General features: G+C 58.1%; 1 protein-coding gene across 2 annotated transcripts in view; it reads right to left on the minus strand.

Annotated features, from left to right (window-relative positions):
- Window positions 1-556: 556 nt before the first annotated feature.
- LAMA5 (laminin subunit alpha 5) overlaps window positions 557-20,296 on the minus strand; it is an 88,129-nt gene continuing 68,389 nt past the window's right edge. For both annotated transcript variants that reach the window (XM_064521600.1, XM_064521599.1), the window contains exons 41-80: window positions 19,877-20,107; window positions 19,173-19,286; window positions 18,783-18,910; window positions 18,486-18,566; window positions 17,878-18,092; window positions 17,218-17,318; window positions 16,827-17,007; window positions 16,299-16,442; window positions 15,967-16,118; window positions 15,780-15,890; window positions 15,333-15,444; window positions 14,630-14,800; window positions 13,680-13,876; window positions 13,464-13,580; window positions 13,095-13,249; window positions 12,443-12,584; window positions 12,014-12,116; window positions 11,697-11,810; window positions 11,011-11,190; window positions 10,467-10,609; window positions 10,031-10,216; window positions 9,623-9,759; window positions 8,871-9,024; window positions 8,597-8,730; window positions 8,301-8,463; window positions 7,685-7,816; window positions 7,091-7,242; window positions 6,538-6,670; window positions 6,091-6,231; window positions 5,857-5,987; window positions 5,607-5,774; window positions 5,391-5,523; window positions 4,959-5,116; window positions 4,634-4,820; window positions 4,115-4,267; window positions 3,870-4,029; window positions 3,610-3,740; window positions 3,255-3,345; window positions 2,547-2,675; window positions 557-2,005 (exon numbers count right to left, since the gene is read on the minus strand). In XM_064521600.1, coding sequence (XP_064377670.1) covers window positions 1,851-2,005; window positions 2,547-2,675; window positions 3,255-3,345; window positions 3,610-3,740; window positions 3,870-4,029; window positions 4,115-4,267; window positions 4,634-4,820; window positions 4,959-5,116; window positions 5,391-5,523; window positions 5,607-5,774; window positions 5,857-5,987; window positions 6,091-6,231; window positions 6,538-6,670; window positions 7,091-7,242; window positions 7,685-7,816; window positions 8,301-8,463; window positions 8,597-8,730; window positions 8,871-9,024; window positions 9,623-9,759; window positions 10,031-10,216; window positions 10,467-10,609; window positions 11,011-11,190; window positions 11,697-11,810; window positions 12,014-12,116; window positions 12,443-12,584; window positions 13,095-13,249; window positions 13,464-13,580; window positions 13,680-13,876; window positions 14,630-14,800; window positions 15,333-15,444; window positions 15,780-15,890; window positions 15,967-16,118; window positions 16,299-16,442; window positions 16,827-17,007; window positions 17,218-17,318; window positions 17,878-18,092; window positions 18,486-18,566; window positions 18,783-18,910; window positions 19,173-19,286; window positions 19,877-20,107 — 5,820 coding nt within the window. In that variant the 3' untranslated portion in view covers window positions 557-1,850. The remainder of the gene's footprint in view (window positions 2,006-2,546; window positions 2,676-3,254; window positions 3,346-3,609; window positions 3,741-3,869; window positions 4,030-4,114; window positions 4,268-4,633; window positions 4,821-4,958; window positions 5,117-5,390; window positions 5,524-5,606; window positions 5,775-5,856; window positions 5,988-6,090; window positions 6,232-6,537; window positions 6,671-7,090; window positions 7,243-7,684; window positions 7,817-8,300; window positions 8,464-8,596; window positions 8,731-8,870; window positions 9,025-9,622; window positions 9,760-10,030; window positions 10,217-10,466; window positions 10,610-11,010; window positions 11,191-11,696; window positions 11,811-12,013; window positions 12,117-12,442; window positions 12,585-13,094; window positions 13,250-13,463; window positions 13,581-13,679; window positions 13,877-14,629; window positions 14,801-15,332; window positions 15,445-15,779; window positions 15,891-15,966; window positions 16,119-16,298; window positions 16,443-16,826; window positions 17,008-17,217; window positions 17,319-17,877; window positions 18,093-18,485; window positions 18,567-18,782; window positions 18,911-19,172; window positions 19,287-19,876; window positions 20,108-20,296) is intronic.

A 20,296-nucleotide genomic window follows, 5' to 3' on the forward strand; every position in this document is an offset into this window, starting at 1 on the left:
GGAAAATAGGAAGTTACTTCCTTGTGTTCTGTTGTGTTTCTGCTTTGCATTGCTGAAAGTTGTAAAAAGTATTTTTACTTGGGTAAGCAGTGAGTAGTTACCTTAAGGCTGTGGGCTGTATGACAGAGGGGAACAAGCACTTCCCTCAGCCTGGCAGCTACACTCTTGCTAATACAGCCCAGGATGCGGTTGTCCTTTGTAGGCGTGAGGGCGCACTGCTGACTGACGTCCAACTTCTTGCCCACCAGGTCATGTTCTGCAAAGCTGCCAGCTAACCGAGTCATTGTCCCGCATGTACTGCTGCGTGGATCATCCTGTCCCAGGTGCAGGTCCTCACCTTTGTTGAACTCCTTGAGGTTCAACTGCATGAACTTCAGACCACCACCACCGCAGGTAGCGTGCTAGGAATTACGGCAGGAGCTCCTAGAGATGCTGCCGGAGAGGGAGCTGCTTGTGGCAAATATAAATGTAGGGTCCCATGCTGACATTTCCTGAGGTGGTGGTTATTCCTCTTCCAGTTCTACATAAATCTAATATTTGCTCTTCACTAGTCAAGTGAAAGAGTAACATAAAACTTTATTCAGCTCCAAAGTATGTACCACTGATTTACAAAGACCATCTTTAATACTACAACTTAAAAACAGGTCATAATTACATTTAAGATAGACATGTTAAAAACCCATTTTACAATATTTACCCCTCATAAAAAACAATATAATGATATAAGTTATAAGTCCATTTCAGAAGCAAGATTTTGTCCCCATGTGTCTAGATATATATATATACACACACACAAATATATATATGATGTGTAAGTGCACAAGTGAACTAGGTGGCTTGGGAGAAAATGGTTTTGATTTCAAGTGAAAACTGCACTACAATAGGAGTGAGTTAAGCCAAACAGGAGAAGGTAACTGTTGGAAGGGCAGGTGAGGGCAAAATGACATATCTCAAACCTAGCCAGGCTTAGAGGTAACCTTTCTTTATTTCTTCCCTTTCAAGCTACACTTTCTTACTTCATACAACAGGACTTTTGCCAGTGTATCTAATGGCAGTGAGTGTAAGTGCAGAGTTATGAATTTAGGCGTGGCATTTGTGATGTCTTTCGTCTTTCCCTCAGCAGTTCTTCCAGCCTTGTCTTTTTTTTTCTGATTGTTTTGAATTAATCTGAACAGAAGAGGCTGGTTCTGTAAACAGATTTTTGTCTTGAAGCCCCGCCCTTGCAGAGCTCTTTGCATAGCAGTGGCAGGTGAACTGACAGTGACCTTGGGGGTTAAATGTATCCTTGCTTGTAAAAACACAAAAGTGACAGAATTAATCCAGTTTGTCCTAATTGCATTTATTATAAAACAGGCTGCCTAGAGCCTTTAGCAGAAGACAGTCTGTGACTGTTACTAATAGCCTCAAGTATTCTGTGAACTAAAATCTATGTGCATTGAAGTGTGGGGAAAAGGGAACAGGATTTAGGCTGTGTGAGTGCATGGCTGCTGACTGCTTAAGCCCGTGCTCTGTAGACGACATGAGCCACGCATCAGAAAGAGTCCTGCTGCAGATGCTCGACCACTGGTAAAGGAGTTAGTTAGCCCTATCTCCTGTTCAAACTTTTTGGTTCCATTTGTAAAAGATGTCCCTGAAGTGCCCCCTTCTCCCCACCTTTCTCCCCTGCCCTCCTTCCCCATAGATACCTGGCCCCTCTCTGCTTTTGGCCCCTGACTTGCACCTGCAGGCTTGCTCTGCAGTTGCTGGAGATCAAGTATGTTTGACCACTGTTAATCAAATCTAGTAAGTAACAGCTGGGGCCCAGAGAGCAGTGCAGCTTTCTGTCGGTCAGACTTTACACTGAGGTGCACTTAGAGCATGGGGCAACCCTTAAGGCTGACTGAGCCCCTGACAGTCCTGGTTTGCAGCAAGCTCATGTGGCTCCTGTTAATCACCAGATTCCTTATACAGCCCACGTAATGAGGGAGGGGAGGCAATGGCCATGCTGTGCCGGCCTTGGCTGTCTCTGCAAAGGGAAAAAAAATAAAACCAAGTATTAGTCTGGTTACCCAGAGGCATTGCCAAGTGTGGCCTAGTGACGTGAAGGCAGGGGCTGTGGCACAGCTTCTTCGGGGCTTCTGGAACAAGCTCCAGTCTGACAGGTGCTGTGTTAACTTGCCCTGTGGCCTAGCTGATCGGTTGTGTGATTACATCAGGTCCCCCAACTGTCTCTGGCCACGAACCTCAGGAGTCTTTGGGGTAAGTGAGATATATAGCACAGGAGGCTTCCCAAACACCTCCCTCCCCCTGCAAGCGCTGTGAGACCTCAACCAGCAGCCACTGCCAGGCAAGGGCTACGGCCACAACTCTGCAGGACCCCAAAGAGCTACTCTGGGACTCCCAGCTTGAACTGCTGCCGTTTGGGGAGAAAAGGGCATGCGGCACAATGAATTCATTTGAGGCAGAGCAGGGTATTAAGTGCCTCTTAAAACAGGAATAGTAACGCCTTGGGCTGTGTGGTGGTTTGTTCCAGAGCCGAAATCTGCTCCACGGCCCTCCCGACTCACCTGGCAGCCCTCCCAGGTGGAACGTCGCCCTGGCACCGGGTGCAGGGGGCTGGGACCTCTGGCTGGGGCCCACTGTGTAGTTTCCTTCTGTGTCCACATCAATCTGGATTATGTTTTTCCTTTTGATAACTTAGAAAGGAATTGACAGTCAGTACTGCTTCCTCATCCGGGGAGCAATTCCACCTCCTCCCTCCTGCAGGGACCTGTTTGTTAAAACCCCCCCCCGGAAAAGGGCCTGATGCAAATGCTCTAATTGCTGAGTTTTGCAACTCGCAGGTGTGATAAAACACTCCCCCTCTAAAACACCGATCTCCGCTGTGGGGTTTGAGCCCTTTGGACACAAACTGAGCCAGGTTGGAGACAACTGGGCTCTTGTTCCTGGCAGGAAGTGTTAACAGTGGAACAAGCCAAGGCTGGGGCTGCAGTAGGGCGCTGGGCACGCAGGGCACCCATCCCCTGGCCTGGGCCAGGCACCACCTCCCCCCTGTTCACCAGCTGTGACAGCACTAACACGATCAGGCAATTAGCTAATTAGGAAATGACTTACTGGCAGCTCCAATCTCCTAAATTAAGTACTTACAGGTGGGAGCTGGGGCCTTAAATACCCAAGGAAGGGGCCTAGGCTCCCTCCTAGGAGAGAGGAGTAGAGCAGCAAGAGCCAAGCTCCAGCGCGGTCTGCTCTGAGCTGAGCACGGGGTGCCACCTCACCTGTAATGGTGTGCCACCGCCCGTCGCAGAGAGCCGGGCGAGCCACCGACGTCGAGAACTCGTCAGCCCCGGTGCTGGCACTTGCGGTGACCTAGGGCAGCGAGACAAACCCAGTGGATCAGGTTCCTTCTACTCTCTCCCTGTGGAAAGCTCAGCTGCTCCAAAGGGGCATCTCATCTTGTGAGAAAAGGTGCAGCTGGGAAACAGGGACCCCTCCCTGTCCCTCTGGCTGGGCTCTCCCCAGGAAGCCCCAGTGCAATGGGGTGGCTTTGGTGTCACCCCTCCTCCCCCCCAGGGGAGGGGCTGCGTGGAGTTGGGGGCTGGCTGGGCACCCACTGGGCCACCCTCCTGCTACCTTTGTCTCGTCCATGTACAGCTGGAGGTGGGGGTTCCTCCTCGTGCCGATGTGGAAGACGAGGCCAGAGGCGCTGCGGGGACGGACCTCCAGTGTCACCTCCAAGTCCTGCCCCGTTGTCACTGTGTCAGCTGGAAGGAAAATGCCACTAGTGAGAAGGAGGATAGGGACAAGGGGCCTCCTATTACACATGTCCCTCCCTGTTAGTGGCTGGCTTGGAGCTGCAGAGCACCAGGGCCAGCCCGGGCTGCTGTGGGTACCTAGGATGATGGACCCGCCCTCTGCAGAGAAGAAGACGCCGCTCTCCTGGGCTCCCTCGTAGCACGGTGTCACTGCGACGGTGTGTGAGGGGGGGCCCAGGGGCCTCCCATCCAGCTGCAGGTTCCTCAGGCACCCGTTGAAGCTGGAGGTAGAAGCAACCTGCGGAGAGAGGCCGCAGGAGTGAGCGCAGGGGGGCCAGGAATGACGCGCATGGAGCGATGCCATGGGACCGCCAATCCCTTACCGGGACATGAGCCTTGGCCATCCCAGCTGGCATTCCCCCCACGTAGAAGGGAGTCTGGGCTAGGAAGTGTCCTGCGGCGGTCACAGTGGCCTCCTGGGCTCGCAGCCCATCGATGACCAGCTGGGCTCGGCTCTGGTCGCGGCTGAAGAAGACCTGCAGGGGCCAGAGGTTAGTGCTGGCGCTGGGGGTTTCCTGGTGCAGGAGGATGCTGCAAGGGCTGGGCTGGGGAGGAGGGCACAAGGGCCTCAGGTGGGTGCAAGTCCCCAGGACGACCCCCATGTCCTCGGCTCGGAGGTTCAGCCAGCCCTAGCAGTGTAGCCACTGCAGCTCCCACACCACCCTGGGACTTGGATGTCCCTCGTGCAATTGGGACCAAGGCCCAGGGAAGGGCTGAGCTGAGCTGACCTCATGCACGAGCACCTGAGGCAGCCGGTGATGGCATATCTGCAGGAGTTGAGCCCCTGCGAGCAGCATGGGTCGAGTCCTCCCTCCCTGCCGAGCCTGGGGCCCCCTGCTCACCGTGTGCCACCGCCGGTCCCGGTACTTGTCTTTGCTGCGGATCCGCAGCCGGCGCCCGCCAAGGTCTGCCAGGAGCACGAAGCGCCCGTTGGAGACGATGAGCGCCAGGAAGGTGCCCCGCTCGCCGGCGACGTAGAAGAGCAGCCCGTTAGAGGAGCTGAGCTTCACCTCCAGGGAGAAATAGGACCTGGGGGGAGAGGACGCGGGCTCTGAGCACCTTGTGTCCTGCGGCCGCGGGCAGCCAGGGCACCTGCTCTCCAAGGCCTGCCCTCGGACGGTGCCCAGGCGCTGAGCCCGCGTGGGGCCGGCCCGGGATGAGCCTCACCTCTCGCGGAAGGAGCCCGGGATCTCCTCGAACTCCCAGCGGCTGCTTGGGGACCCCCCGAACTGGAAGCTGCCTCTCGCCGCGCGGGGGTGCAGGGGCAGCTGGCAGCCGCTGCCCTGGTCGTGGCGCCGGTCCTTCGAGGCAGCCTTGCCCGGGGGCTGGGTGGAACGAGCCCAAAAACAGGGTGAGGGGAGCACGCTTGCGGGTGGCACCCCCGGGCACGGCTCTGCCAGCCCCACGCCCCCGGGGTGCACGGAGCAGGGACGTGCCGGTGCGGATGGGCAAAGCGGAGGCTGGGCAAGTCCCACGGGAGGCAGGAGGGCCGGGAGCTGCGGGTGTCACAGGACACAGGCGCCCAGCAAGGGAGGGAACAGGAGGAGAAGACAGGGGAGACATGGGGAATTTCAGCAGCTGTGGGGCCTGGGTTGGTACCTTGGGTTTCCGCCTGTCCTTCTTCGAAGCGACTCTGAGCTGCTGCGGCCGCTCCCCCCAGGGACAGCTCATGGTGACGTTGACGCTCCGCACGTTCTGCTGCAGGTCCACGACCATCTGGGGGTCCAGCTTCCTGCAGCGCAGAGAGAAGGGGTCTCCCGTCACCGGGAGGTGGGAAGGGCCCGAGCCCCGTCCCCGGCTCTCCCCAGCACCCACCGCTTCACGAAGACGTTGCTGATGCAGCCGCTCAGGTTGCTGAGGGCGCCCGGCTCCGGCGAGCCCCCGAGCTGGAAGAGCTGCCGCTCCTCCTGCCGCCGCTGCCTCCGGCTGGGCCCCGCTCCCGGCACGGCCTCCTGCAGCTCGTCGTCCACGTAGAGCCGGACCCTGCGGGGGCATGGGCGCGGCCTGAGCGGGGTGCTCCGGCGAGCCGGCACCCCGGGCCCCGGGAGGGCGGCCTGGGACGTACCCGCGGACGTCGCTGTAGAAGGCCACGTAGTGGGTCCTGTCGTCCGCGTAAGCGTTTCTCGTGGTGAATTCGGTTTTCAGCACGTTCAAGGCCAGCTGGCCCCCCTTGAGAGACACCTGGCAGGTCCCCTCCTGGGAAAAGCATCACCCTGTTACTGCCGGGAGGCCAAAGCCCGGGGAAGGACTCCTTTCCCACCCTGCCTGGAGGTGCTCCGGTGCCCAGCGGGGCTCCCACCTGGGTGCCGTGGTGGTAGAGCAGCCCCTCGCGCTGGCTGGTCCGGAAACTGAAGCCGCTGTAGAAGTCCTGCAGCTGGGGCACGTTCTTCAGGGACAGGGTCAAGTAGCCGTGGCCGTGGAAGGTAATGGAGCGAGCCACCTGCGAGGGACACGGCGGGAGGCAGCATGAGAGCGCGGGACCCGCCAGCCCCACCACAGCCCTTTGCTGACCCTAGACAAGCCACTGAACCTCTTGGTGCTGCAGTTTCCCGGGGTGGGATTGCAGGGATGCTGGGAGGACAACCCAGTCGCTCGGTGCTTGTTCGGTCAGAGCACTGAGGAGCTGCTGGCTTTATTTCCCATGTGAATGAGCCTGTCTCCGCTTTTGTTTCCCCAACAGACCCTCTCCCCGGGCCCGGGGAGGCAGGTGAGCACGCAGGCCTGGCTGCTGCAGCGTTTCACCTACCAGGAGGTCCGAGGTGCACCCGTAGCTCACGCCGACCGTGCTCATGCGCTTCAAGTCGACGTACTTGCCGAGAGCCTTCAAGCCCTTCATGCAGCCCCGGATGGACCCCCCTGTGGGGAACAGCGCTTTCAAGCTGCGGGAGAAGCAGACGGCGTTACCAGGCTGGCCCCGGGCAGGGTCTCGCCCCGCGGTCCCCTCCAGCCCGTCACACGCAGCACCCGTGCAGGACCACAGTGCCTGGGAGTGTCTGTGGTGCCTCGAGCGTGAGGCTGCTCCAAACCACCTGGCAATGCCAAGGAGGGCTTGGTGACACCAAGGAGCAGCTTGTTCCTCATGGAGATGTTGAGTCCTCGAGCCCATGGCAACAGGCTGGAAGAAAAAAGGCTCCTGGGAGCTCTGCAGGGACCGCACCAGTAGCCTGGGATCTGGCGAGGAAGCGTCAGTACCACCCCAGCCCTTCCCCGGGGTGCTGGAGGGGAAGATGTGGGCTCTCCTGTCCTTGGTCCATGCACGTATCCCCAGCCCTGTGGTGCCTACGTGGGGCTGGACCCACCTGGAGGGCAGCACAGCCGGGGGCACGCCACCCAGGTAGTAGGAGACAGCATTCTCCAGGGAGTTCTCCTGCTCCACCATGAAGATGGTGAGTCGCTCCAGCCGCACAAGGATGCGTTTCTTATTGCTCATTTTGAGGAGGAAAATCTGGATCTGGAGACAGAGGGGGAAATCGGGGCAATTGGTTCTATCTTGAAAGACTGCAGAAGGTGTCCAGTCCACAGCTGCAGGTGAAGAAAACCCACGAGGGAGACCCAGAGCCTGCAGGCTTCAAACCTTCCCCTCCAAATGAAGGTCTGAGCATCCCGTTTGCCCTGTAGATGAGCAGCCCTGGGGGAGAGGGAGCTGAGAGCCAACATGGGAGCTGTGGCAAGGAGCAACCTCAGAGGACGGACTGGCCGAGCCCATCTGGATCCCCCATGAGGGCAGTGCAAGGCCCAGGAGAGCAGGGCCACTCTCATCCATGCTGCGCTTCCAGGGGCTGCAGCTGCTCTCCCCGGCTGGCAGGAGCTGTAGCCCGAGGCCGGTGCGGCTGCTGCGTCCCTGCTCGGGACCAGCCGGGCACGCGCAAGCAGGGCACGCGGACGCTCCTTACCGCTTGGTTTGCGGTGCTGCCGATGGCGAGGGACGAGGAGTTGCTGCTGGGTTTTGCCATCTCCAGGCCACCGCTGAAGTCGTAGTAAAGCACCAGCTTCCCGTCCCGGATGGCCAGACACAGGAACTGTCCCTGGGGAAGAGAGGGTGGACGCTCAGCACCCCCAGCCCCATGCGCTGCTGCTGAGCCCAGCCTGCCTTTTGGCACTAGCAGGAACGGGTCCCACCACTGCTGCCTTGACCTGAGTCACAGAGATGGTGACAGAGGATTTCTCTGGAAATGGCAGCCCTGTGGCTGGGCATGAAGATGGCATCGTGGGCTGGAAATGCCTCTTGCAGCACTGCCTGTCCCAGCAAAGGCTGGCCTGGCCTGGAGGGGCTATGGAGGTGCATGGATGCCCTTGGAGGTAAAGGCAGTCTCTCCAGAACTGAACTCTTCCCATCTGCTTGCCTGAACTGGGAACACTTGCAAGCAGGGATGGGATTTCCCCTGCCTGCCTGCTAAAGAGAAAGTCTCGATCCAGCCCTCCAGGAGAGCTGGGCCAGGCCTAGGTGGGGGACGAAGGCTCCCTGACTGCCCGGAGGCCCCACGCAGGGCCAGGGGAGTTGGCACCTGCCTCGTTCTCCAGGAAGAAGAGGATGCCGTTGTAGGAGACCACCCGGATCTCCTGCTCAAAGCGCTTGGTCGTGCCAAACTGGCTCTCAAACTTGATCTCCGCGTAACCGGTGCCGTCAAAGTAGGAGCCGTCTGTCAGCCAGGGGTCTCCTGTGGACTTGGACCTGAGCCATGGGAGCAGAGAGGATGCAGCATCACTGCAAAGCCAAGCCCACATGGCTCTGGGGCAGCCAAAGGTCAGGATAATCCCCATCTCTGGGGGCAGGAGCTGCCCTAGACCTGGGCAGGGTGTCCTACCTTGCGCAGGGCTTCTCCGCAGTGGTGTCCAACTGGAAGGTGCGCTGGAAGTTGTACAGACTCACCACCTCCTCGTTCAGCGTGTCCAGCTCCAGGCATCCACGGTAGTTGGGGTAGCGCAAAGTGGGAGGGGGCTGGGAACAAAACCAGCCAGTTGGGGCAAGTTTGATCCTGCTTTCCCCGTGAAACAAAGCATCTCCCCCCAGAACCTCCAGGGGTATTGCTGAGGTCTCACAAAAGAAGCCTCCCTCCCTGCTCCCAGTGCCCATCTCACCGTGAAGCTGGAGGGGTAGCCGCCCACATAGAAGACCACGCTGCGTGGGTCCAGGTTGAGCAGCCCCTGCTCCCCCTTGGCGACGCTGTCTCCCTTGGTCTCATGCACCGTCTGCCTCTCCACGATCACCGACATGTGTCCGTACTGCAGGATCCTGTGGCAGGAAGGGATGGTCAGGATGAGTGGAGGCCCACAAGGAGGGACCAGCCCTGCTCTCCCCAAGCACAGAAGCCTCCTTGCAGAGCCCTGCAGGAAAGGGGCCACATCCCCCATGGTGCAGCCCCATTGCAGCAGCGCACTGAAAGGAGCCAGGCTTAACATTATCAGCACTGTCACAAGGCTGAATGGATTTGCTACAAAGACATCTTCATCTCTCCTCTCCCACAGGTGCTCTCCAGCCCCTCTGTGATATGATACCTCCAAAAACCAGCAGGAGATGGTGTGTTATCTCAGTGCTGACCACATTTAAGGACGACTGGAAGTTGGAGTCCACATCACCTCTGCAAGCCCGAGGCCTGCCTGGTTTTGGATGTAGCGCTACCTGCATCTGCTGCTGGGACAGTCCTCCGATGAAATTCTTTGGGATGTGTCCGTCCTCCTCCTGCTGTTCCTCCCCTCCTGGACTGCTGCCATACTTTAGGCAACTGCTGCATTTCTCCCTTGGGGTGGTCCACCCGTTCATCTTTGCTCTCCCTGCACTGGCTGTCCCTCAGAAGAGCCTGCCATGCCCCTCATTTGCCTCTGTCTCCTACCTGTTGATGCTGATGGTGGCAAACTGCTCTCCAATCTCCTCGTCGACAGTCAGGGAGGCCGGGTCCTCGTCTCCCAGTTTGTAGACCCACTGCACTTTGCGGTCCTTGAGCACGATGCCCAGGTAGTCTCCGGAGGCCTGAATGCGGGGAACAACAGGGCCACAGATTGGCATTCAACCCCTCCAGGATGGGCAGGACTGTCAAGGGATGCTCTCCCTGATAGAGAGGAGTCCTCCTCCACAGCAGTAGAACACGGGGATGAAGGCTGCACGTCCCTTACCCCTGCATGTCTGGTGCTGAGCATGGTGGCAGAGGGAGGCTGGGCAAACCCCGCTGCCTGCACTGCCCTCTCCATCACTGCATCCTCCTGCCCTTCTCTGCCACCGATGCCCAAGTGGCCCGTCTTACCTCTCGGCTGCCCAGGTACAGCACGAACCGCCCCTCTTCAGCCCCGTCCTGGTGCTGCTGCCTGGCCTTGGGCTCGGGGTTCTGGATGTAGAACTTGAGGGACGTGTAGGCTGCCAAGTCCTGCAGGTTGCTGGGCATGCGGACCTGTACGCCTGAGCTGCCGTTGAACTTCATGGGGACTTTCACCTGGAGGGAGAGAAATCCAACCCCGCGGGACTGAAAGCGCTGTTACCTCCTCTCCTTCCATCGCCAGCTCTGCCAAGTCAAAGCACTTTCTGGAGTTTGTGCATGCGAAAGGGACACTACCTGGGGGCCCCAGAGCTCCTCTGGATGCCTCTCCCACTCATGTACTGCCCTCATGCTCGCCCTCATTCACCACAAACCCCCCAAACCCTCCACCCAGTGCTCTGCAGCCCTCGTGCTCCCATTAACCCACCTTACTCGCCGCGTTCCTCGCCTGCGTAATGAGCTGCCGGATCCGCACGATGTTCTCCGACACGGTGGCGTTCTTGTTCCTCCTGTTCTCCAGGCTGCTCAGCTTCCCCAGCAGCAGCGGGATGGTGCTTTCCAGACTGGACACTGGGTTTGGAGAGGAGCCCAGTTTTATCAAGGTTAGTGCGGGAGAGAGAGGTGAAGCTTAGGCAGCTTGGAGACATGCAAATCAAGGCAGTGGTAGTTGGGAGCAGAGCCACCAAATTATCCCCTAAACCCAGCAGCCTCGATGGTAGACTGAAAATATTCCAGTGCATGCAAATCCCTGCAGTAAATGCACAGGTGACATGCACTGCAGGGCTCGGGAAAAAAATGAAGGGTACAGTAGCTTGGAGGCACCCAATGTTAGCTGCCTGCCTCCCTCTACTCCTGACTTGAAGCTGCGAAGCACAGCTTCCGAAAGCAAGGTGCTTGCTAAGGGCAGACCTGTCCACGTGCTGACGGATGCTGAACTCGGCCGCAGTGAGCCCAGCAGGCTCAGCGCTCACCGGACTTCCTGGCGTCCTGGACTGCCTGGTTCAGGTCTTCGTTTCGAAGGTCTCCGTATTGGTTTTTCCATTCATCCAGGTTCTTTTTCATGGTGTTCAGGGTATCTTCCACTCCCGCAGCTGTTTCATTGGCCTTGGCTGCTGCTGCTTTGGCATTCTGGATTGCCTCCTTCGTGTCCTCTGCAAGAAAAGGAGAAAAGTCTCTGGGATGAACAGGGAAGAGAAGGAAGAGTCCAGCTCCTAACTGGAGTTAGCTGCATGCCAACCCTCACAAGGAGACACAGGCTGCGGGGCTTGCAGGAGCGATGCTGGAAATGGAGACCTCTGCAAACCCAGGTACAGGAGCATGTGTGCATGTTTACCTAATGCAAAGGGCTCCACATTAAAGGAGGATGTGGTCCATTCCCATCCATCCAGGGACTTCTGGGATGGAAAACGGGGGCGGGCAGCGGGAGAGCTGTATGTGAGTGCTGTACAGCCTGCCTCCCGTGGGAACACTGACCCCTCTGCCTCACCCACGCTCAAAGTCCAGCCCTGTCCACAGCCCCCCTGCCTCGAGAGGGGAGGATGTAGACTACAGAGGGATTTATAGGACCACCCTACAAGAGCAGGCCATGTGGGGCATGGCCGGGGTGTGAGGAAGGGGGCAGGAGAACCTGCCCAGCAGCAGCTGCCCCGGGACAAACCTTGGTCCCTGCCCAGCGTGTCCTGTACGGACTGGAGCTGGCTCAGGAGCTCTTCCTTCTTCACGCGGAGGTCAGCAAGTTTGTCCTTTGCTGCCTGCAGAGTGCCTTTAATAGCTGCAATTAAAGAAATGTATAAACACATATGCCATGTGTTGGGTCTCAGTCCAGCCCAAAGGACATCACACCCTGCTACTTCCACCCACAGCCACCACCCAGCCTGCCCTAACCCACCCGCAAACTGCTCTCCCCGCACAGTGATCTGCTGTGACTTCTGCTCTCTTCCCAACCTCCTTGTGTCTGTGCAAGGAGCCTCTCACCCCCGTTGAGTTTTCTCTGCTCTCTCTTCACAGCCTCTTCAAGGTTGCTGCTGTTCTTCTTCAGTTCTTTAGAGATGGCCCCGAGGTTTTCTGACATGACGTTCTATAAAACAAACATGCACTGCCTGGGCCACGGCCTGAGAGTCTGGAAGAAGAAATTAAGTCCCTGGTCCTCGGGGTGTGCTGCTGGGCTGTGACAGGCAGAGATAAACAGACCTGGACTAAGGGACACCAAACCCCAGGAGACTGGCCCTGGCCTCAGCAGGGCCCGGAGAGATGCTGTTCTCCAGCACAGAGTGAAGTGCTGAAGCCCTAGAGGGAAGGGGCAGGCAGAGTCCAATATGCTGGTGTGAAAAGCTATGGGGCTGTCGAGGGGACAAAGAAGGGTTGGATCCTGCTCATCCACGCAGGGGATACCACAGCACATACCATCAAAGCCTCGCTGGCCGCCTCGTTGGCATCGTGGGCAGCTCGCTCGGCTTTTTTCACAGCTTCGATGATGCTGGCATAGGCGTTGGAGGCGTCAATCGCTCGCTGGATGAAGCCATCCTGGTTCGTGCCCTGGATAATGCTGTGTTTGAAGATGAAGCAGTCAAGTCCTTGAAGACAGCTCAGGGTAGGTTCCTGCCCTTGCCCCCCGCCACGGTCAGACCCCTTCAGGCTCCTCATTGCAGCGCATGCTCTGCACTAAAGCCCTGGAGACCGCACCCCCTGCTCCCCTGCCATGCCTGTCCCCAGCACCTCGGGCACCAGCCCCTGCGATGAGGGGCCACCTGCACAGCCGCTTTGAGAGGCAGGGCGCGGGTCTCGGGGAAGGAAAGTGCCATCTCCCTGTTACTGCTGCTGGTCTGGAGCAGTCAGGATACAGCTGGATCCAGGAGGTCGGCTGACCGTAACGCAAGGGTCACACCTCCCCAGCACCGACTGCCCCTGCTCTCCGCTGCACTCAGCGACGGGACGGGGTGCTTGGCAGCGATGTGCGCATGGGACAGAGCTGTGGCTGGGGTGGAGGTCTCTGTCCCAGGCGAGAGAGGGCTGGGTGATGACGACCAAGCGGCAGGGAGACAGGTGGATGCATTACCTGGACAGGTTCCTTGCAAGCTCGTCCAGGAGCCGGGCATGCTCCTCAGCCTGCTCTACGATTGGGATCTTGCTGCTGGCTGGGGAGAACTTCTTCACCCGCTCCGTCAGGGGCAGCTTGGCCCCATCCAGCAGAGCTGCCAACCTCTCGTACTCCTGCAAGGACACACGTCACTCCCGAGGGCCACTTGCCGCCTCCCCAGCGTTGCACCAAGAGGGTACAGACACCCGTGCGGGGCTGGACACCTGGTTCAGCGGTGCCACAGCTGCTCTGTGCTCCCCTCCTCCCCTCCGCCCGCCCCCGATGTGGAGCTGTGTGGCCCCATTGCCCCCCGCTCTCTGGCCAGGCTGAAGCGCCTGCATCACTCACCTCCTTTGCACCCTCCATCTTCTGCAGGAAGTTGGAGACCTGTGCCAGCGAGTCCTTGGCCATCCTCAGGGTGTCCTGCACCACCCCGTACTGCTTTTGGAGTTCCCGGCTCTTTTGCTAGAGACACAGGTGTGGAGTTAGGAGCCGGAGGCCCTAGGACAGGCCCACCCTTGTACTGCATGGCCGTACAAGCTCACCCGGGGAAGGAAGGTCTACCTGACTCTCCTCCAGGTTGTTGCGATTCAGGCTGTTCAAGTCCTCTGTCTGCCTGGTTTTGTTCACAGCCTCGTTGAGGGCGTCACGGAGGTCCATTAGCTCAGAGCTGTGCTGAGCCAGCCGCGCTCGGATGCTGCTCACCAGGTCCTGGTTAGCCTGCCAGCGGGCGTACAGCTCGTTCTTCACGTGATGCAGCACTGAGGACAGAGGAGACAAGACCCGTTTCTAACCTGTTCTCCTGTGTTAAAGGGCTCTTTCTGTGTCTGTGCTGCAGAAAAGCCTGATTTTGGTCTCACTTCGCAGATATTGAGGCCAGAAGAGACCATCCTCCCTTCCTCCCTCCTTCAGCCTGCACAGCACACGATCTTATCCAGCATCATCTCCAGACCTACAACTTTAGCTTGAGGGACAGCATCTCTTTCAGAAAGACACCCAGCCATGACTGAAAGACTCCAAATGATGGACAACAACTAGCTAAGGTTGGTTCCAGTGCTTCATTACTGTTTAAAAAAAAATACTGCTTATTTCTAGTTTGAGAGTTTGAGTTTCTAGTATTTCTAGTCTGAGAGCTAGTTTATAATTCTAGCTTTCAGCTGCTGAATTTTGTTGTGTTGCCACAGCCCCTGGTGCAGCCAGCTATGCAGCAGGGCTTTGTGTGGAAGCAGAATCTGGCCCCTTGCTTGCTGCAAGAGATGCCCTCAGGATCGTGGACCTGGCATCCGAGCCGGCAGGGTAGCGGGCTCTCTGCTGTTGTTCTGAACAACTCCACTGCGCAGTGAACATGAGCAAACACGAGGGGATTTATTTGCATCCACATATGATACATATATAATAACAATAACTCCTATTTCTAAGTGTTATCACTTTTCATCATCAAACAGAACTACCCAGCTATTATAATCAAAAGTCAATTAAAAAAAAAAAAAAGAAAATCCCAGAGCCAGACTCACGCTTCTGAGCCTCCTCATGCTCCTGCCTTGCCAGCGCTTCATGGCTGCCAAAACTCCGCTCCTTCATCTCCTTCAGCATCCTCTCCACCTCGGCCATCTTCTGCCGGAACTCCTCGGTGGAGGTGGTGCTGGCATTTGCCATCCCAAACTTGGCCATCTGCTGCATCAGGTCTGCAGGGAAATCCAGGCCCCTCATTAGCATCAAATGACCCTTCGCAACCCACCCGAGCTCTTTCCTATCTCACCCCGAGAAACTGCACCCAGCTTTCGCGGCAGTACTCAGGCACCCTCTGATCTGCTCAAGATCACTGAGGAGCATCACCACGTTTCTGTCCCCTTTGCTGTCACCATAATACATGCTACACCCCAAGCACCTGTTTGTGGATCTCTCCTAGACCCAGTCACTCTGTTTTGCTAAATCTCTCCTGGAACAGTGGTGCAGACAGCCCCCATTTTCTGCACTTTAACAAATGTTTGTGCAAGTTTGACATGCTTTTTCCAAAGATGGTGCTCAGCCAAACAGCTGGGGTTCACAACAACCCTGCTCTACTTAAATAACTAGAAGCCTGCGGGGATCTCCATTATATTTGTATTTCCCCTTTGTTTTTCCAAGGCATGCGGTACACTGCTGCTTGCAAAGCGAGAGCGTGGCATTCCCAGCAGGAAAAAAACCACAAAGCAGAGAGACAACTTTAGCACCTACCTGCAATGCTTTTCTGGATGCTTTGGACATCTCGCAGGAGCTGTTCCCCCCTCTGGTAAGTCGCTCTTGTGTGCTGCTCTAAATGGTTTGCTTCTCTTTGAGTCATTGTCATCTACAACACAAAATCCAGGTTTAGCTGAAGCATGAGATTGTTTAATGTGACCTGTCAGAGAGGGAGCGAAAGTTGGAGCTGCCTCAAAAGCAAGTAATGAATCGAGAAACGACCAGAAATACCACAGTAAGTTTAGCAGCCCTCCGAAGGACCAATCCAGATAATCTAGTTCAGGCATGTGAGTAAGAGGCCCTGACACCCACAGCTTAGTGCTGGGCTGGGCAGGTGATCCAGCCGGTCTCAATGAGGCTCCTCAAGGCCTTCAAAGACCTCATTTTTGGTAAAAGGAGGGATTCATACTCCGGCAAGGGGAGGAAGATGGGCAAACACCCTACTTTGTGCTGCAGTGCATTGAGGTCCTGCGTGAGGTCCACGTTCTCGTCCTCCAGCTCGTCCACCCTTTGCCTGACCTTGCTTAGGGCTCGCTGGTACTCGCGCAGGTGGCTCTGCAAGAGAGAGCAGAAATCAGGCAAATGGGCCGGGAAAAGCAGGCAGAAAGCAGCGTTAAAGCCTTCCACGTACAGTGATGGTGGCCATAGTGCTGTTGAAACCGTGGAGGCGAGCCCAGGCGATGGAGCTGGCGTTCAGGTTAACCAGCTGGCCCTGAATGGAGGGGAAGGACGTCTCGATGCTCTGCAGATCTTCGAGCAGGAGCAGGACACAGCTGTCGCACACTGCCGCGGGAAAGGAGCGGTGAGCAGAGAGCCCTTTCCCTGGCTTCCCTCACCACCTTGCCCGCGGCTGCAGGAGGGACACGGGCTCCTTTCCCGGCCAGGCCACCCCAACCCTACTGCACCACCACGCTGGGGCAGAAGGAAGGGAGAAGCGAGGAGAGGTCACAGCACGATACAGACCTTCGCACCTCGTGCCGTCCGGGCCGTTGGCCACGAGGACCTGGTGCTTCTGCAGGCAGACGTCGCACTGCTTCCCTGCCAGGCCGTTGGGGCAGGTGCACTCGCCCGTGCGCGGGTCGCAGGAGCCGCCTTTGCACTCGCACTCTGCCGCGAGAGAGGGGAGGCTGGAGCGGCCGCGCCGGGGAACGCGGCGGAGCAAACCTCCATCCCGGGAGCAGGCACTAAGGGCTGGGGTTTGTGGGTTTGGGGTGGGAGAAGGATCAGCCCAAGCTTTTCTTTCAACCCTCAGGGCTAGTAAGAGGAAAACAGCAGTGGCATCGTTCTGTGCTGTCGCCATGCTGCAGGGAGGGGAAGGGGGGGTTATTCCAGCTGTGCAGCTGCATCTGTGCTTATCTACGTGGTTTCAACCCAACAAGACACACAGGATCTGAGATACCAGCAACCGGTTTTGCTCTTCAGCAACCCAGCGAGTGCCACCCAGGCCTCGCCCAGCCCCTCCACGCCCGAGAGCCGGGAAGCAGCACTCACTGGTGCAGCCGCTGGGGCCGAAGCCCCAGTAGCCGGGGGCACACTGCTGGCAGCGCGCGCCGCTCACGCCGGGCAGGCAGCTGCACTGGCCCGTCTGCGCCTGGCAGCGGGGTCCCACGGAGCCCACGTCGCAGTCGCACCGCCGGCAGCCCGAGCAGCCCTCGAAGCCGTAGTAGCCCTCCTGGGGAAAAGGGGGGCGGTTGGCTTCCCGCTCAGCCGGAGGGCACGCGGACCCCGACCTTGCTTCCCGGAAGCGTTTTCAGCACCGCAAAACACAGCAAAGACCGGGAGATGGGAGGAGGGCCCATCACGTGTGGGCAGTTAAAGGCAATGCGGCGTCTGCCGCCCCGCGCCCACCCACGCTCCGAGCGGGCCGCGGGGCTCCCCTCACCTCGCAGCGGTCGCAGTGCTGGCCCGTCACTCCAGGCTTGCAGAAGCACTGGCCGCTTCGCGGATGGCACGAGTCGGTCCCGCAAGGCGAACAGTTGCACTCTGCCAGGGAAAAGCACACGGAGTTACACGGAGAACGGAAGAGACCAGCCACCGACCTCCCTGCTCCCGGTGGGGAATCCTGTTTTCCCCTTGGCTGTCACGGGCAGAGCAAACACAGAACCTCTCCTCTTGGATTTGCTCCTTCCAACGACTTATTGCCATGATAATTGTCTGGGACAGACCCCTTTTCTTGAGCTATAATTTGGCTGCTGTTCCTCAAAGGGGAGACAAGCAGCGTTGGGAATAGACCGTGCAAACCCATGCTCCAACAGGAACGACGTCCAGGTGAGCTGCGGCCTTATTGCAGGGGAGCTGCTTGGGTTGAGCCTGGGTGCGGCTTAGTGCCTCGCAAATGGGGGTGGATAGGAGCTTATGGAGTTGTGATGCCGGAGGGGAAGTTTTTGGAGTAGCTCTTTTCTTATTACAGCTTTTGGAGGCTGCCTGCCCTGGCATGCATGCAGCGCAGTGCGTGATTCATCCGTGCAACGCACAGGGGCTGCACAGGGTCCCGGTCCATCTGTCCATCTTCCCTTCTGGTGCCCCGGTGCCCCCCACTCACGTGTGCAGTTCTTGGCTGCCACGGCATCGCCGTAGTAGCCGGGGGCACACTCCTCGCACCGCGCGCCGGCCGTGTGCTGCACGCAGCCCGTGCAGGCGCCCGTCAGGGAGTCGCAGCTGCTGAACAGCATGTTGGGATCCGTGTTCCCGCTGCAGTCGCAGGGCTGGCACGAGCTGCCGATCACCAAGGGATTGCCGTAGTAGCCCGGGGCACACCTGCAGAAAGACGGCACGTTAAGCCACAGCTGGAGCATAGGGGGGGCCCCGCAAGCCCTGCGCAGTCATAGCCGTGCAGGCATCCAGCGCCTCTCATTGCTGCAGCCCCCAGGGATCCCAAAGCACGTCGTGTTTTACCTCGCGATACCCCAGAGAGGTGCCTTTATTGCAGCCTGCAAGTCAAGGCAAAGCGTGGCGAAGGGATACAGCCACGCTAACATGCTATATCAGCAGCGGAGACTGTAGTAGGGTATTTGCAGGCTGAAATTTGCAGGTCACAGCCAACCATTTCCCCTGCAGTTTCTACTAGGACAAATTCCCTTCTGCCACAGCGGTGGCTACACAGCCTAGCGTGGCCCCAGCCCCGGCAACCCCGGGTGCCGTCGCTCTCACCGCTCGCAGTTGGGTCCAGCGTAGCCGGGCTTGCAGAGACACTGCGTGCTGGAGCCCTTGTGGACGCAGCCGACGGCAAAACTGCAACGACACGGGTGAACGCGAAGGAACGGTCACCTCACTCACGTAGCGCCAGGGCAGCCGATCGTCCGGTAAGGACTGCCGGGGCTCAGCTCACAGACGAGGCCACGACCGGGACATCCGCCAGGGCCAAGGCAGTGCCCAGGCGCGGGACATCCCGCTTCCCAGCAGTTAAACAGCGGGCCCAGACAGGGAACCCCATCCGTGGGCGCTTACTTGTTGGAGGCAACCGAAAGAGGACACGGGCATCCCACACACTGCAAGAGTCCTTCAGCCGAGTGGCTGCCCACGTAGCCATCCTTGCACTGCTCGCAGTGGTCCCCCTCCGTGTTGTGCTGGCAGTTCTGCAAGGACAAGGCAGGCCACGCGCTCAGCACAGATGGTGTTGGGACACGCAATTCCCCATCAGATAACCGGACGCTTTGATCCTTCTTCTTTCCCAGACCTGTCTTTCACCCTAAGCTGACCCAGAGCCAGGCCATCCCTGAAATGGCACATGCAGCTAATGCACCTATTCAGGCATGGTCTACATGCGAAGAACCTTTTGACCATGTGCTACAGCCCTTCCAGCTCCAAAGTCTCAGCATTTCACTGCTATTTACTTACCAGGCATATCCCGGACCCTGGCAGGCACTGATCTGAGTGGCCGTTGCAATGACATGGGATGCATTTTCCCAGAAAGAGCCCCTTGGTGTCCCTGTAGTAACCTGGAGCACATTCCTAAGGACGGAGAAAGAGAGAGAGATGTGCAAAAAAGACAGAGATATGAAAAACAGCCCGACACATTCAGGCAAAGCAAAGAGGCTGATTTAGTTCCCACTGCAGAATTCCCACAGGGTTGTGCTGCTGGAGAAGAGATTAAAAGCAACAACAGTTAAAGATTTCTCAGTGCAGCTCTTTCCTGCTCCTCCTCAGTAGAGATAATTGGCCAGGCAGAAGGACCTGCTCCCAGGCACTGCATGCCCTTAATTTTGGCCTGTAACACCTGCACAATTTCCCCATCCTTCCTCTTCCAGGAGCCCTAACGCACAGCTCCCAGGTGAGTAGCGTTGTGGTGGGAGGGAGCCTGGGAAAGGGCTGCTGCATGGGCAGCTTGGGAGCAGTTTTTTCTTCCTCGGGGGCAATCTGAGCTGTAATTAAAACCAGAGCCCTGAGGGGCTGGCTTGGAGCTGGTGCTCTGGCACCAATGCCGCGCATACAGCGAAGCACATCCAAACCCCGTGGCTGCACACGAGGGATGGCTGGGGCCCCGAGCGCATGGTGTTCGCTCCCGCTCTGCCCAGAGCGGCCGTGTCCCCTTTTGCCCCTACCTGGCAGGAGTCTCCCTGGTAGTTGGCTGGACAAAAGCACAGCTCCACGTTGCTGGCACGGGCGCCTGCGGCCGTATCCGTCACCATCTCCAGGACCACGCGGCGCAGGGACACCGAGGAGGAGAGCTGCGAGAAGAGCGCCCGGATCTGCAGCTGCTCCAGGTTTGCCAGCACCATCATGAGCTCCTCCCTGGACACCGGGTTGTGCGTCTCCGTGTGCCTGAAGCTTTCCTAGTGGGAGAAGACTCGACATTACCGGCAGGAAGCACAAGCCCTTATTTTGTGTCGGGCAGCTGCAAAACAGCCCCATTCTGCTGCACAGGCGCAAGGAAAGCCAGCCTGCCTGCTTTAGGAGCAGGGTGTTTCCACACCTTAGCACTGTCTTAATGTCTCACTGTCACACAGATGCAGCAATGAGGC

This window comes from Dromaius novaehollandiae, chromosome 16, assembly GCF_036370855.1.
Source record: "Dromaius novaehollandiae isolate bDroNov1 chromosome 16, bDroNov1.hap1, whole genome shotgun sequence".
NCBI lineage: Eukaryota > Metazoa > Chordata > Aves > Casuariiformes > Dromaiidae > Dromaius > Dromaius novaehollandiae.